Raw genomic sequence first — 16,747 nt, 5'->3', positions numbered from 1 at the left:
ACACCATTATCTATTCTGTCCAGCTTGAGAACACGATTACCTAGCCCAGGGCTACTCAACATGCGGCCCGTTGCCCATTTGTTTGCAGCCCACGGTGCGATTTGGGTTTACGTGGGGCTCAATTTGCGGCCCACAGGTGGGAGCCAAAACAAAAAAGTAGTCAATATAATCGTCTCCTGTTGATATGCGTTTTAATAGTTAAATTCCTGGACTGTCATTGCTCATTGAAAGTGCTGTCATGTTGGTGGAAATTGGGTAAATATTGCATTTTATTAACAGGGCTTGACAAAGAATACAATCTACTCGCCCGTGGCGAGTAGATTTCAGCTGCGTACCCCATTCATTTGCAGCACGCGCATACGCAATGCGGCTCTTGCGTATGCGCAGTACGAGGCTGGCGAGCAGTTTTCACCACTAATCGTCAAGCCCTGTTTATTAATATCACCAGAACGGTCTTAAATGGGGCCTGTGCGTTGTGTAGTCTTGCCTTAATCTTTGTATTCATGCCCGTCAGTGTGAAAAAAAGCTATTTGCATATGTTTACATATATATTTGCATGTATATGCTACCACACATAAGGTGTGGCCCCTGGCATGTGCTGTGAGTATTATTGTGACCCCCGGGGCTTCCAAAGTTGAGTGGCCCCGACCTAAGCTCTGCTATTGTGCACAATTACTTATGCAGGATTCATGTTCCAGATACATGTCTCCCTGGAACAGACAAAAGATACTGGATCTCCTAATCCTGTGGCAAGAAGAGTCTGTGAAAGCACAACTCTGAACCAGCCATAGAAACACTGACATCTCTGAGCAGATTGCTCAGAACAGTCATGAGAAGGGGTGGGAAAGGGACCAGCAACAGTGCAATGTGAAAGCCAAGGAAATGCAGCAGGCACACCAGAAGACCAGAGATTTTTTGTTTTTTTAATCAATCTGGTGCCAAACTGCAGACCAGCCACTTTTATAAACAGTTGGATACCCTACTGAAGCCCAAGTAACAGGCCCCTGCTGTACACAGTGGGGAGGAATACGGGAGACAGGCAACCAGAGCTGTGCTGTAAGCCAGGATCTTTTTTTTGACTCCACCTCACCCAGTCCTTGAAGTCTAGCATGGGTGAGCACTACAGATGTTAAAATGCACTTAAGTAATTGTGCAACCACTGAAAATGTCAGCGGTTACACAGTTACATGTCGGGGCAGCAGCCTGATGCATGCGAAGAAATAGCTTTTAAGTGTAAACAGTTACACTTTCACATCCCTAGTGTGCACCAGTGCAGGAGGAAGGAATCTTGGGTAAGTGTCAAATTAAATTTCCCATTACACTGATGGCATCCTCAACAGACCTCAGCTGTTGACTTTTCATTAATTTATTTGTATTAAAAGAGGTGGTAGTATAACAGAAGAAGAGTTGCTAGAGCCTTTTCATTCCCTTGTAGAATTAGGTGGACCGAGGGGCACGTGGAGCAGCTTATTTATGTAAATATGAGTGTCCTGCGAGATCCTGATGAAAGGCACTCTGCAATCCTCTCCCATCAGTTTCTAAAGATTGCAGCCTTATTTCCTCCTGTGCAGTAGGACACTTTCCCACACCAGTCAGTACCAACTCAACAGGCACCACTACTGTAAACAGGCTATTAGCATATGGGCAAAGGCAACTTGAGAATACCAGCGGCAGCTGCACTCTTTCTGCCTTTGTTACCTTCATAAGTGAAGTATCAGCTAAAATCATAATTACATGCGGAAAACTGTGCTCGCATTCAAGGCCAGTGCCCTATGCTCATTTTCATGCAAGCAAGCTCACACTTGGGAGGATGTATCTTGCCATGGCTTGAGTAGGGAAGTAAGCAACTAGTTGAGTCATTACTTGACTAGTTGCTGTCCTCCCCATCAGAGTGAGCAAAGAGGCTGGGGTGCAGGAGCTGGTGCTGGGGGGAGCCGGCTTAAAAGCAGGATGCCCCCAGCACGGTCTCTGCTGGAGGCAAGGGAGGCAGAGGCACAACATCTGGGACCGGGCACAAGCCAGGACAGCTAATTCCCAGATTGCACACAGTCCCCCTGCTGCCGCTCTGCATATTCCTCCCTTATCGACTAATCGAGCAATTGATGGAAATTCCATCAACTACTCAATTAGCTGATTAAACTCAATTTAACATCCCTAGGCGTGCACTGAGAGAGGCAACAGAAATAAAAACTCCAAAGCACAAGAGTTAATAAGCATGACTTGTTCAACATTTATAGGGAGCAAGGATAGGGGGAAGTTCTGAACCTTAAGTTTTGCTTTCCGTTCCTACGATATTGAGAATGGCACCAGTGTGTTATCTGTAGCTGCGGCTGTTGCACCACTGGATGTGTTCTCCCTCTACAGCAGTGGAACAATTAACCCAAATAAGGAAGAGGAAAAAAAGAGAATGAGAGAGGATGTGCTCTGCAAGATCCTGTAAGCCAATGAGACCATGAACAGAGAGCCTGGAGAGTGAATATGGCAGACTGCCAGAGAGGAGAAAAGCACAGGAAAGAAGATGGGAGATGCAGGACATAAGGGGCTTCTCCGTCAGCAAACTCAGATGCTCCATGGATCCCTGGTTCAACAATCCTGAACTTGACACCCATTGCAGTCTGTAGAGAACTGCAGCACCATACCTCTTCACCCCATTCAGGGTTCCCCATTGTTCAGGAATGCACCCTACCACTCCACATCAGGGGAAACGTATAGACAACCACAGCTTCACATATGTGGCCTATGAGAACCACAGTTGCTATATGAGCAGCTACCAAGGATATTAATGTTCGTTCCTGTTTATTAAGGTTCCTAAAAAAGTTTTTGCTTTCAAGTTCTTCAGATTTTTCAGCTGTTTTTATAAGTGAACAAAACTTTTGATTTGAAAGTTATTCATCCTTATATGTTACAAGAAAGGGAATAAAATGCTTGCTAGAAGAGAGAGTAATGATTTTATACACTCACAACCAGAACTAAATAATATAATCCAATGTACAGAAGGCACCTCAAGATGAATGGGTGCAGAGTGATATTTGCACAGTTGTGCAGCAGCACCCCAAAACTTCTAATAGGCCCCAAACTACAAACTACATAGAGCAGTACACTACAGCACAGTAACAGCAAGTCACAGTAAAGTGTTCTTTCAAAGCCTTCCCAAGCCATATAGCTCCTCATTGAGTTGGGCTGACAGGCCTTATGTCTGGCTGTTCCAACTCAGCAGGTAGCCATTACTCTTCCAACCTGACCAATTTTTCTCCCTTTGCTTAACCAATATTATGAAGGACACACATGATGACTATACACACTGATATTTTTCACACTGAGATCCAATATGATGAGTAAATAATGCCAGAAATCTCTCAAAAGCATGTTTAATTATCATTCTTAGTCCTAAGAGAATGCTGTACCACTGAGCACATGCAGGATTCAGGTCTCCCAAAGATTTTTCTCTCTCTGCTGAAAATACATTCTGCCAGAGAGGCATGTCAGTTATGCCTTTCGCCCACCAGGGAATGTTGTGGCACAAGAACTAATGGCAGCCAGTTCCTCGGCTGCAGTAGTCAACAGCCAAGAAGAAGGAAGAGAGGCTGGATGTCTCAGAGCTCTCTGCTTGTGGGGACAGACTGGAGCAAGGACAGAATGGGAGTGGGCGAGCAGGGACATGTGGAGGGGTGGCTGACTGGGGACAGGAGTTGCAGGGTTACTTGTGTATGAAGGAAGATGTGCCTGAATGGAAGATGCCAGGGGGTCAGCTAGGGTCTCCATTAGGGATGTAAGTGACTAATCGACTACCCAAACAAATGCTTATTGGGTAGTTAAGTAGGAACTCAACTAGTCGCTTCCCTGCCCCTTTGCTGCCACTATAAGAGAGGGGCAAAAAAGGGGGAACATAAGCCAGAGCTGGGGGAGCCAGCTTAAAAGCCAGTCCCCATCACCCCCAGCACAATCTCCGTGGGGACCTGGGGGCAGCAGGGAAATGGCATGAACAAGGTTGAAACAGTCCCGCTTGCGCTGGTCCTAATGTTGCTCCTCTCCCTTTGGAATGAGTGTGTGATCTGCAGAAGGATCATGTGTGGTCTATACAGAATGATAGGGCCCTATGCATGTCGAGGATGTGTAGAATGGCTTCCTCACGGGAAGCATGAGTTTTTGGAGAAAGTCAGGAGGATGATGGACTCTATGTGGAAATCTGAGCAAACTTTTGGCACAAAGGAAGGGTGCAGCCAAAGGATTACATTGTCTTTGTGAAATATGGTATAGGGCAGAAAAGCTGAGAGAGCAGCAGTTTCACTAACTTGCCTCGCAGCTGTGATTGCTATTAAAAATATCACCTTCATTGTTAATAGAAATAGTGAGCATTTCACCAGGGGCTAAAATGGAGGCCCTGTTAGAGTGTTGAGCATGAGCTCCAAATCCCACATGGGGTCTACAGGCCTATATAGGGGACTGAGGTTATGCAGACCCTTGAGATACCTCATGGAAATAGGGTGCGCAAAAACTGAAATCCCACAGACTAGGTGAGTGAAATGCTGATAGTGCAGCTAGATGAACTCTTAGAAATTAAACCGACAGTCCTTGTTGTTTCAGGTGCATGGTATAATCAAGGGTTACATGAAGAGGAGCACTGGAAGGTTGACTGTTGTTGCTCATACACCAGATTGTGAAGCGCTTGCACTTATAGAGGTACATATTGTGAGTGGTCTGCCTCCTACTCTGGAGTAGGATGGCCTTTACTTATTGGGAACATATTTTCTCCTCTTCCAAAAGCCAGATAAGAACCAGGCCATCAGATGCAGCGTTCCTAGTTGGGGATGGAGAAGGGTGCCTCGGTTCTGAGATAGGAGGCCTGGGTGGGTTGGAAGAGATTAAAGAGATTGAAGAGACATTTGAGAGAGACAGGGAAAGCAGATCTGCCTGGCCCAAGATGGGGCTATGAGGATGACTCAGGCCCCATTTGATTCAATCTTCCTGAGGACTCTGGCGATGAGTGGAATGGGAGAAAAGATGTAATGGAGATGAGCTTGCTAGGGGATAAAGAAAGTGTCACCCAGAGATCTAGGACCTGTGCCTGCCCTAGAGCAATATTGGGCACACTTGGCGTTCTGATGCACTGCCAAAAGATTTCTTGTAGAACTCTGTCTGCATCTCCTCTTTGTAACCTACTGCAAAGTAACATCTGAGAGCACCCGCGGTAATATTCTTGATGCCTGGTAAACAGGACACAACAATGTTGATATTGTTGTGAATACACCAGTTCCACAAGTCTACAGCTTCCATGCAGAGGGAACAAGAACAGGCGCCACCCTGATAATTGATGTAAAACATTGCGGTTGTATTGTCACTGAGGATGCACAGCTTAGAACCTCGGATGTGGTGAAGAAAATGTCTGCAGGCACAGTATACAACTTGGAGCTCCAGCGGGTTGATATAGAACCAAGACTTCTGTGCAGACCATCTGCCCTGAGCAAACTGATGGTGTAGATGCACGCCTCACCCAAGGAGAGAAGCATCTGTAGTAATCTGTCTGGATAGTTGGTCTTGGTAAAATGGAACACCAGCAAGAAGGTTGTCCAGGCTGGTCCACTATCTCAACAAAGTGAGGACCCTTGGGGGTACTGAGACTTGTTTGCGACTGTGGTGTTTGGCAGGTTTATACACTGAGGCGAGTCAGTGTTAAAGGCAGTGAAAGTGCACTCGAGCATGTTGAACTACCTATGTTGTGGCAGCCATATGGCCCATGAATACAGATAAATATTGGGACTGGATCTATGATGACCACCAAGCTTCTTACTGCCTCAAAGTGGTGGTGCAGAAGATAAGCCCATGCTGCCAGGGAGTCCAGATGAGCTCCTATAAACTCTGAAGATTGGGTGGGGATTAGGGTGGACTTTTGATGGTTTAGGACAGTGGTCACCAACCTTTTGGGGCTGCCCACGTGCTGCGTGCCCAGGGGCAGGGGCCAGCCCAGATCATTCAGGGGGCACACACAAATGCTGCGGTGGGCACCATGGCACCCGCAGGCACCGCATTGGGGACCACTGGTTTATGATGAGGCTCAGAGAATCAAACAGCCTCTAGGTAAAACGAATCATTTACTTTGTGGATTGCTGGGAAGGGCACAGTTCCCTTTGTGATGTAGGAATACCTCAACTACCGCCAGTGTCTTGGAGAAGACTGAGAGCGGAGGAAAGTCCGAAAGGCAGGACTCGATACTAGAAATGTTCTGAAGCCACTATAAATTGTAGAAAGCATCCCTGCACTGAATGTATAGTCATGTGCAAGTAGATTTCTTAGAGGTCGAGGGCTGCAAACCAGTCACCCTCATCCAGTGGCATGATGATCTACATGAGTATAATCATCCTGAACCGTTGTTTGTGGAGGTATTTGTTTAACTGGTGAAGATCGAGTATCGAGCTCAACCCACCCATTCTCTTTTCTGTAAGGAAGTAGATTAAAATCCCCTGGCCTGATATCTTTTGGGCACCTTCTCTATAGCTCCTATGTGAAGGAGATGTTCCACTTCTTGGCAAAGGAGTGTTTTGTGAGAGGGGTCCCTGAAGAGGGACAGGGAGAGTGGGGATGTTGGCGGAATGGTGGTGAGAGGAAGGGAGTATCCGCATTTGATAAACTCTAAGACCCAGCAGAGTCCGTGGTAACTGCAGCCCATTGACTGAAAAAGGGGCGCAAACAGTGGTGAAACGCTGCGTGTCTGCAAGGCACTGGTTGAGTGGAGAGGCCGTGCAGACCCTCGACCAAACCTTCACATCTGATGTTTGGAGGCCTGCTGAGCAGACGAGTGGTTGTTGGGAGCCCATCGGCATTGATTTCTGAGTCCAGACAGGTGTTGGTCAAATGGTCTTTGCTGATGTCTGTTGTAGGAGAAATCGCATTGTCTCTGGTAGAGCATGTCATGCCTACTTCGGAATGGAGGAATATACATCCCTAATGTGCATAATGTTGTGCATGAGTCCTTGCTGGAATGAAGGACCTTGTCCGTCCTGGCAGCAAAAAGTTTTTCTTTGTCGAATGGGAGATCCTTGACTTTGGTTTGAAGGTCTTTCGGAACTCCCGCTGCTTGCAGCCATGATGAGTGTCTCATCACTATGGACGTCACCGTTGCCCTCGCAGCCATATCAAGTGCCATTTACAGGGCTATGTGTGATGTGGTATAGCCCTTTTGCACTATAGACTTCATGATAGGTCTTTTTTCATGCAGGAGGTGCTGCATGAGTTCTATCAGTTTGGTGTAGTTGTTGAAATCGTGGTTAGCCAGTAATGCTGTATAATTGGCTATTCAAAGCTGCAGCATGGAAGAGTACATTTTCCCGCAAAATATGTCCAATTGCTTATGATCTTTTTCCTGTGGGATGGTTTTGTATTGAGAGGTTTTGGACCTGTGTTGTGCTGTATCCACCACCAATGAATTTGATTGCGGTTGAAGAAATAAAAAATCCATGGCCTTAGAGGGAACAAAATATTTTCTATCAGCCCTCTTGTTCGTCAGAGGGGGCTGGTGTTTGCCAGACCTTATCTGCCGCTTCCATGATTGCTTCATCTATTGGAAGGGCAATCCTTGATTTTGCGGATGGCTGGAGATTCTTTAATAGTTTATGTTGTTTCTCCTGGACTTCTGATAACAGGACCTCCTGGCTGGTGGAAACCTTTTTAAATAAGCCCTGAAATTCTTCAGGTCATTAGCTGGCAATGAGTCATCCAGAATAACAGCCTCATCAGATGAGGATTCTGCACACTTGTGTGGCATCAGCCCCCATTGTGAGTTTTCCCACTCCAAGATGACTCTGCATGGACTGGTAGAAATCCAAGATGGCTGGTTTCCACAGTGTGATCATCACTCACTTCTCCACTGACCGTATAACTAGTATAGCATCCCTGCATTGGATGGCTTGAGAAAGCATGGCAAACAGATCCAGGAATGTGGTTCTGCATATCTGAAAGCTCTTCTGCTACTTATCACCTCAAACCTGCATTACAAATTGATTCCAACAGTAAGTGCTCATTTCTTGAGTCCAGACACAGTGCTCCATCTCTATGCATTGCCAAAACATCCCATAAAACAGTGTGCAAAATGGTGAAAAGTTGCACTCTGGGACACCTACTCGTACATCAATATGCATTCGTGATGAGCATGTGCAGTACTAATGCAAAGAGGAAAGTATGCACCCATTCAAATGATACAATAACCACGGTAACTGCTCACATAACTTACACGGGCAAAATTTTGTAAGCTAGACATAGCCGTGTGCATAATTTTCCTACTTGACCTATGAAAACCTGTCTCAGCCACTGACAGCAGCCCTTCTCCCCCAGTTTCCAGTCCAACATCTCCATGGCCACCAGCAACAACATCTCCAATCTGCATGGCCAAGGATGGCATGATGAGGATTAGAAGAAAAGGCTGGAACTATGAGCTTGCCTTTGAGCCACTCCACACCAGCACATGATTATCAGAGCTTGTTCTCTAGATAAATTGGAAGTTGTGTCCACTGAACACTCCACCTTTTCTGGAGCAGTCTAATCAGTCATTCCATCAAAGTTCTTCAAAATTGTTTACTACTATTATGGCTACACCAATTCCAGCTATCTAAACTGGATATGCTCCCTGTATAACAGATACTCTATATAGCAGCAACTTCAAGGTCTAAATGCCACTCCCAATAAGCAGTTCATTCAATATAATGGGGATTGTTGGATCATAGTTCAGATATGTACCTGTTTTATCTTGTAAAAACAAGACAATAAAATTGTCTAGTTACTGCCACTGATATCCTTTCACAGTCTCTTCAGGTCCATTCTGAGCTAGATGACACATACAACAGTTATAAAAAAGATACAACTCCAAGGCTATGCTGTCAAACAAATCAAGGAACAAATACCCAAGAACAAACCCCTTGTTAGGAATCTGTACATTTTGCTTAGGCCTTCCAATATTGTTAACATACCATATATGCGTTTATATACATTCTTCTGCCCTCTACTGGATCATAAGTGCCAAGATTACCAATTTGTAAAACTTTTGCCCTCTGGCGGGTGGAGGCATTATGACAACAAATTGAGATTTTTCCTCAAGCGTGCATTAATACATCCACATTTACAGATTCTTTTTTTAACCTCTTCAAAGCATGGTACAGGATCTTAACTGCTAATCACCTATCTTTGTGAGGTTCTTCCTATTTTAATAGATAGGGAAAGAGGTTAAATTATTGGGAAAGGTCACAGAATGGGTCACTGATCGAAGCTGTAAAAGAGGTCACCAGTCTTTATTTACAGACCCATTGTTAATCCCTTCATAGCATTAGCCCTAAATTATGGAAAGCCTGTCTGCATAATAAAGGTTGCAACAAGGTTACTTTACTATGATAGAACAGATTTTCACAGGCATATATACTTCTTAAAAACGGCCCAGACTAACTTTTCATGCGTGGTCTGTGACCAGGGAATCTAAGGCATAAACTGAGAATTGTACAAGCAGTTTGAGATGCAGATCTTAGAAAAGATAAGTATAATTCACTATTTAAAAAGACCATATTTTAGCAAATCATCTCTCAAAAATTATTCCATTGAATCCCAGAACTAGAAGAAATCTCTAGAGGTCATCAAGTCCAGTCCCCTGAACTCATAGCAGGACCAAGCACCATCCAAACTATTGGTTCTCAAACTTTTTGGCCCATGGCCCACCTGGCTCAATGCAAACTTTTCTGTGGCCCACCAGCTGCTAATGGAAACTTGCTGTTAACTACATAATTATGCCTGAGCCATTTTGCTAGTGCTGCAGCTAGGGAAAACAGTTTAATTTAACCAGTAGGAAAGGAAATATTAAATTATTAAACAGATTAAATGCTTTAACTTTCTCATGCTAGTTTACCAAACTTCATTTTAAATAAAGTAAATTTTAATTTATGTCCAACACAAAAGGTTTCCATGTTTTCTTTATTTTGGCAGGGGTGGGGAACTTTTTTGGATTGGGGGTCACTGCCCCACACAAAAATCAATTGGGGACCGTACAAGTGAGAAGCAAAAAAAGCCCTTCCCAAAATCCCCAACTGTCACTGATGTGGCCCCCAAATGAGACACTTCACTCCTCTGGCGCTCCAGGGACAGGTAAAACAGAGATTGAGGGCTTCCCATAGGCCAGATTTACTCTTCTGGGGTTCCAGGGTTAGTGGACTTTATGGACTCTTAGGTTCTGGGGTTGGGACAAATATTAAGGGGTTCTGTGTGGCAGATGGAGCTGCCAGTGAGAGGAATGGGGTGCAAGGTCTGGCTAGAAACTGGTGTGCAGGAGGGGTGAGGGGATGAGATCTAGATTGGAGGCAGGGTGCAGGAGCAGGCTGGGAAATAGGGTGTTTGGCCAGGGGAAGGGGAAAGAGCAAGAGAAGGTGCAAGTGTCTGGCCAGGAGGGTGGGTACAGGAGCAAGGGTGGGTGCAGGAGTGAGCTGGGGGTAGGGTGTCTGGCCGGGGGGAGAGGACAGGAGCAGGCTGGGGTTAGGTGTTTGACCAGGGAGAGGGTGCAGGAGCATGGCAGGATGCAAAAGCAGGATGGGGGTAGGGTGTCTAGCCAGGGGTGAGGGGTACAGGGGCAGGCTGGAGGTGTGGGGTCTTGGTGAACGGGGTGGGTGCATGAGGAGCCAGGGGGTGCAGAGGGCTGGGCATTTACTTGCCTTCATGTGCTACCCTGCTCCTAGGCACAGCCTCCCACTGTTCCCTTTAGCTGGATTCCAGCCAACAGGAACAGCGGGGAAAGCCTCCAGGCAGCGTGCCCACATGCTGCTGTTCCCTCAGCCAGGGGAGGGGAAGCACTTATTTCCCACAAGCCAGATCGCACAGCAAGGCTTGTGGCTCTCTCTTCTCTTCCCCCGTGCCCCCCCTCCCCCCAGCAGGAAGCCAGCTCTGGCACTCCAACCCTGGGGGAGGGAGAGGGAGGCTGGAGCACCAGCGCAGGCTTCCTGCTGTGGGGGAGGGACAGGGGCTAAGCTCAAGTCACAAACTACCTGGAAGGCAGCAGCCTCCCCTGCCCTCCCCCCCCATCCCCGTGCTGCTGCCATTGATAGTGGCAGGTGTGTATGGGGGGGGAGGAGGTGGCACTATGAAGACGGTGCTGGGGGGAAACCAACTTAGAAGATGACTCCCCCCCCCCCCCCCCACACCCAGCACCAACATGTCTCCCCACCACTGTAGGAGGCAGCAGGGGTAGGCAAGTGGATCCGCTGGCACTTACATGGGTAGCCAGCTTTCAAGCAGACTCCCTGTATCTGATTCTGCCTCTCACCCTCCTTGCTGCTTCCTCTCTATCAGAGGCAGTATCATAGAAACCTAGGGCTGGAAGCAGCCTCTGTCCTTGGGGAGCTTGGACGGATGGACGGATCCACACACACACACAATGTTGCCAGGGAGTAGCCTCTGTCCACAGGGAGCTTCCTTTGCGGATCCCATCCCACCTGCCATCCTATGCTGCTTCCTCTGCTAGAAAGGCAGCATTGTGGGGTGGCAGGGGACTCCCTGGGAGTGGTGCTGGGAATGCACTGACTGCTGGCCCACCCCCAGGGACTATTGAATAGTTGTATAACTGCTAAAATGTCATGCAGTTACTTGACTGTTCAATTACATGCTACCTAACATCCCTATGGTTCATACACTGCCTTCACATTAACTTAACAAATAAACTGATCGAAGTACAAGCTCACATTTTATCAGTGGTTCAGGGGAAGGGAAGTGAACCCAGGTCTACTCTAGAGGTAGCTGCTTCTGAGTGGAGTGTGTGTTCGTGTGTGCACATGCAAAGACAAATGGTTTGGATATTTACTATACATGAACACTGCTTATTTTCAGGAATTTGCATCCACAGATATCAATACAGCCTAGCTTGGGGTGAAGGGAGAGAATGATACCAATTTTTCCACTGCAGATGCTGTAGGTCACATTCCAGCAGGAACTGGTACAATATAATCCATGTGGTGCTGTGGCTCCATTCTACATCAGGGAGCTCCAGAACTCACAGTGAGAGCTTGCCTACACTTGAAATGATGCAGTTGCCCCACTATAGCACTTCAGTGTAAGACACTACCTACACTAATGAGAGGGGATCTCCCATTGGTGTAGGTAATTTCTCCCCCCAAGTGGTGGCTAGGTCAACATAGGAATTCTTGCATTAATCTAGCACGGTTTAAACTGGGGTTTAGGTTGGTTTAACTATGCTACTTAGAGGTATGGATTTTTAAAACCCCTATACAAGGTAGCTGGATAAACCTAACTTTTAAGTGTAAACCAAGCTTAAGCTTTATTGCCCAGAATACATTGTGCTTCCCCAAAACCCATGGCATTTGGCTCTGCACTACAGAAATACAACACATGCTGGGGCATAAAAACAGCTGGCCTCCTGAGGATGCAGGAGAATGAATGGAGTAGAACTTGAGTTACTGAGTCACTCACTCTCTCATGCTACAGCAACAGCTGTTTCTTTCCTTTCCTTAGACAGGAATGAAGCAGCAGCATCCATATTTCTCTTTCTTCCTGACTATACCCAGAGGATAGTTAGTGAATACTGCTTAGCCACTATTCACTCATTACTGAGAAGTGGTCAGCTAACTACTGTTATTGTCCTATATTTACAGTCTTTATATACTGTCTGCAATGTGATTTAAAGGATTAGAATTACCTAGGAACTCATCATTTTTAATTTATTCCACTAAAGATCTCTCTCTCTCTCTCTCTCTCTCTATTGGGATAGTGCCAGACAACCATCCACTCGGGAAGAGATTATAGAATTCCACCTTCACTCCATCTGAGCACCGATCACCAGGAGTTCTGTAACAGAGCAGCGTACACAGGTGTTGTTGCCTGGCTGTCTCTTAACAGAAATTCAAGATTTTCACCCAAGCCTCTCAGATTCCTTGAGGAATCTCCTCATAGAAATTAATGCTGTGGGAACAAAGGGCAAACTACAACAACAATGGGGGGAAGGGGAGAAATTAGTCACAGATTATCTGACATTAAAACTCTATAAGCAGTAGTGGAAACTATAGTAGTAGTATGTCAGTTATCTTCTCTGCCTCAAAGAAAGTGCTCCACAAACCTGCATTCCAGAAAAGTTTTGTATTTGCTTTTTTCACCCATTTAATTTATGGATTTAGGTAGTGGCTTTATTCACTGTGTGCTGGCAGCTTGTGCACTCCTGGGGCTGGGTGGCAGTGATTCTGAATCCAGCTGCTAAAATCATTTTCTATGCACTGGAAATCTCTCTCTTCTTGATTACTTTAACCTTCTCCTATCTGGCTCTTTGCCTCTTAATCTTTGTCACCCATCTCTCCAAAATGTCACTGCTAAACTCATACTCCTCTCCTCTCATGCAGATCATATCACTCTCCTCTTTGAATCCATTCACTGGCTTTCCTCTCAACATGTTACATTAAAGATCAGGGTCTTCATCTACAAGACTATTATATAGCCTGGCTCCTAAGTGTTCCCATTACTCATTCTGATCAACCTAATCATCTTTTCTTCATCCTATGTCCCAGCTTTTATTTATTGCCTCCTATCATACTGCATGCTATGCTTGGAACGCTCTTCTTGCCTCATCCAACAATCATCTTCTTCCCATGCTTTCAAACCCGTACTTTCAAACAATCCCTCCAGCAACACTTATCTTCATCTATAGTCTCGAAGCATAGTTTTCCAATCCTGAATACTGTCTTGTGCCTTATGTTTAAGTTGTAAACTCTTTGGGATGGAGTTTACAGCCTCATCTGTTTGTCTAAGTATCAAGTACATTTATAGCAAATTAAAAATATTTTAAATTAAAATGGTATTAGATAGTCACAGAAAAGCTGTCTCAGACCTCCTCCAAACATAAAGATACCCTAAACCACCATTTTTTGTGAAAGAGAGGGGGCCTCCCCTACTCCCCAAATGTGCCACACCCTCCCACTCCAAGGCCATCTGGCTTTTATTCACCATGAAAGCCAAGCCTCCACACTTCTCTCTAAAAGGTCCAATCTGATGATTAGAAGAGCCCTCCATGTACATACTGCAATTAATTAGAACCTCAAAAGAAGACAAAAGCCACCCAGAAACGAAGCACTGGTGAAACTCTGTATTTTGTATTAATACATCTCTGTAAACCATGGGTATTCTGGGGTGACAGAGCACACGAGCCAGCAGGAAATCTGAGTCTGAATGACTGCCGAGAACATGCAGGGAAGACCAGAGATTTTCAATATACAAACAAAAAAGGCAAGTAGGGCAGAGACTGCTAACCTTCCCGCAAGCTGTGGTACGAATCCTGACAAGTGTTTGTACAGATCTGCTGCTGCTTCGACACAGTCTCTGTGAGTGGCACAATCCCGACATAAGCAGGCTGGAGAGTCTTGGCTTTATCCAACATGCTGGAGGATGTCCCAGGATCAGAAAGCAGATGCAGTAATAAAGGAGATGCCCTTTAGGCAAGTAAGGGCTGTTTAATCCTCACAGAAGGCCCAGTCACAATCTGTCATTGGACTGAGAAGGCTGCTTAATCATAGACTCCAAAGCTGAGCTTGCACAGGAACAGATAGACAATGGAGGCAGTGACAAATCCTGATTAGAATCAACAAGTCCTGGCAAAAAAAATTTTCTTCCTGTCAGCACCAGGCTTGGACACAGAAATCACCCAGCTTCAACAGGCAGAGTATACATGCAGGGAGATGGATCTCAATTTGCAGTCTGCATAACAGGGGGGTAGGCTTCTTCATGAAGCTACTTGCAATGACAGCCAACCTCATTCACCCAAAATAGTACACAGTTGTTTCTCTACTCAGACTTCTAACACTTGCCAGACAAGCAACATCATGTGACTTAGTCCCATTCCTCTCTTCCAGTCCCCCCCCCGCCCCCAGAGTAAGCACAAAAGAGAGAGACGGGGCTCTGAGAAAGGATTTGGGCCCAGAAAAACTCAGGCACTGATAGTGCAGGCTTCCATGCAAACACTGCCTCCGTTAATATACCTGCACCCTGACCTGGAAGAACCACCTCTTACTAGTGGTGGCTAGCAGAGTTCAGTCTATGGCTCTACTGCTGGAAATCAAAGAGAGGCTTGGAATTAGGGCCAATTTGGTGATGGGGTTTGTAATGTGGATGTTTGAGACACAAATCAAACAACTGTCTGAGAGTTAATGAACTTTGGCCACTACACACCAGTGCAGAACTCAAATTGGCAACTTGAAGGGGAAGACCCTAGATGGCATAGTGACAGGGATATGCAATGCCCACCCTCAATGATTTTACAATTGGCAGAAAATATGCCAAGACAAATGGCGGGGAAAGCATGCACACACTACATACTAAAATGGTTTGGTTGATATACACAAACCCACACACATACACACCAATATCTTTCCAAACAGAATTAGGTCACTAGTAATAGGAGGCATCCTACAGCACTTAGGTACAATACTGACAGCCATATAATATAGGTACAGGAGGTCCCCGATTTGCGACTGCCCAAGTTCCGACCCCCTGCACTTACAACCATTTTTGTAAGTGCGGAAGGGGCCTGGAAACCCCTAACTTAAGTCCTCAGCCCGCATTTATGACAGTGCAAGGCACCTATTGTAAATGTGGATTCAAGTTACGAAGCCCCCAACTTGAGACATGATTAGTTCCAGGGCAAGCATTGCAAGTTGGGGGCCTCCTGTACTAGAAATGTTAATGGGTAACCAGTTAACTGGCAACTCTGGCCCCGTCATACCATGGGTGGAGGGACCAATCCAGGCTGGCCAGGCCCACTGATGCAGGATCCCAGCTAACCAATTAAACATAATATTTATCTGGTTAACATTTTAAACTGGGATTTTACATCCCTAATAGGTACTGCAAAGAAAAAGGTGCATAACGTCTCTTAATCCCCTGAAGGCTAACTAAATACAAGGCTGAAACAGTTCAGTCCATCTGATCTACATTGGGAGTTCAGGTCAAACTTAGATGCATTAGGTCAATTTTCCAAACAATGAGTCCAGACTATCAAGTCTGTTCAACTGACTTTAAGGGCTTATCCTTTTCACAAGTAAATGGTTGACTTTACAGTAATGTAGATGCAGTGCTGTGAAAGTCATGTTTTTGGTCTCTGGGAGGTGTCTCACAGTGCCCCATTGTAATCGCTCTGGCCAGAATTTTCAACTCTATTCCTTGACAGGTGCACAGGAAAAGCCCTGAGAAAAATGGAATTTAATTTTTTGTGTGGCCAGTATAGCCAACAGACTTCAGGGCATGTAGTACATCTCAGCAGTACCCCTGACCATGAATTCCCAAGGTTGCAAACAAGCACCAAGATGGATCGTGCAGGAGATCCTGGACTTGCTGGCGGGAGGGAGGAATCTGTTATCACAGAACTACGAACCAACAAATGAAACAGAGGTGTATGCCAGTGTTTCTCAAACTGTGGGTCACGACCCCCGGGGGGGTCGCAGCTGGATTCAGTTTTTCTATTTACGATCCCTATCCCCCGGGCCATGAAGAGTGGCAGGGCGGCGGAAGGCAGCCGCTGGCAAGCCACGCAGCGTGGCCAGGGCCGCAGGACTCCAGGAGTGCGGCTCAGCTGCAGGAGGAGGCAAGGCGGCAGGAGAGTGAGGCCAGCGCCAGCACAGAAGCAGACGTGTGAGGAGCCAGCCGGGGCACGGTTGCTGAGCAACCGAACGCTTCCTCAGCTGGGAGAGGGCGGGGTCCCTCAGGCAGCGGGCTGGGAGATTGGGTCAGGGCAGAG

The 16,747-nt window shown here is 46.2% G+C and overlaps 1 protein-coding gene across 8 annotated transcripts in view; it reads right to left on the bottom strand.

Annotated features, from left to right (window-relative positions):
* Window positions 1-16,747, bottom strand: part of MRTFA (myocardin related transcription factor A) — a 176,583-nt gene that overhangs the window by 86,527 nt on the left and 73,309 nt on the right. The window contains exon 1 of one of the 8 annotated variants that reach the window (XM_075913263.1): window positions 14,269-14,815. The exons of the other annotated variants lie outside the window; for them this stretch is intronic. Within the exon in view, the coding sequence (XP_075769378.1) occupies window positions 14,269-14,395 (127 nt within the window). The 5' untranslated portion in view covers window positions 14,396-14,815. Of the gene's footprint in view, window positions 1-14,268; window positions 14,816-16,747 lie in introns of those variants that run through there. 8 annotated transcript variants of the gene reach the window in all.

The sequence above is a fragment of the Pelodiscus sinensis genome, chromosome 1, assembly GCF_049634645.1.
Source record: "Pelodiscus sinensis isolate JC-2024 chromosome 1, ASM4963464v1, whole genome shotgun sequence".
Classification (NCBI taxonomy): Eukaryota; Metazoa; Chordata; order Testudines; family Trionychidae; genus Pelodiscus; species Pelodiscus sinensis.
Note: the sequence above shows the minus strand (reverse complement) of the source record. Positions and strands in the feature narration are given on the sequence as shown.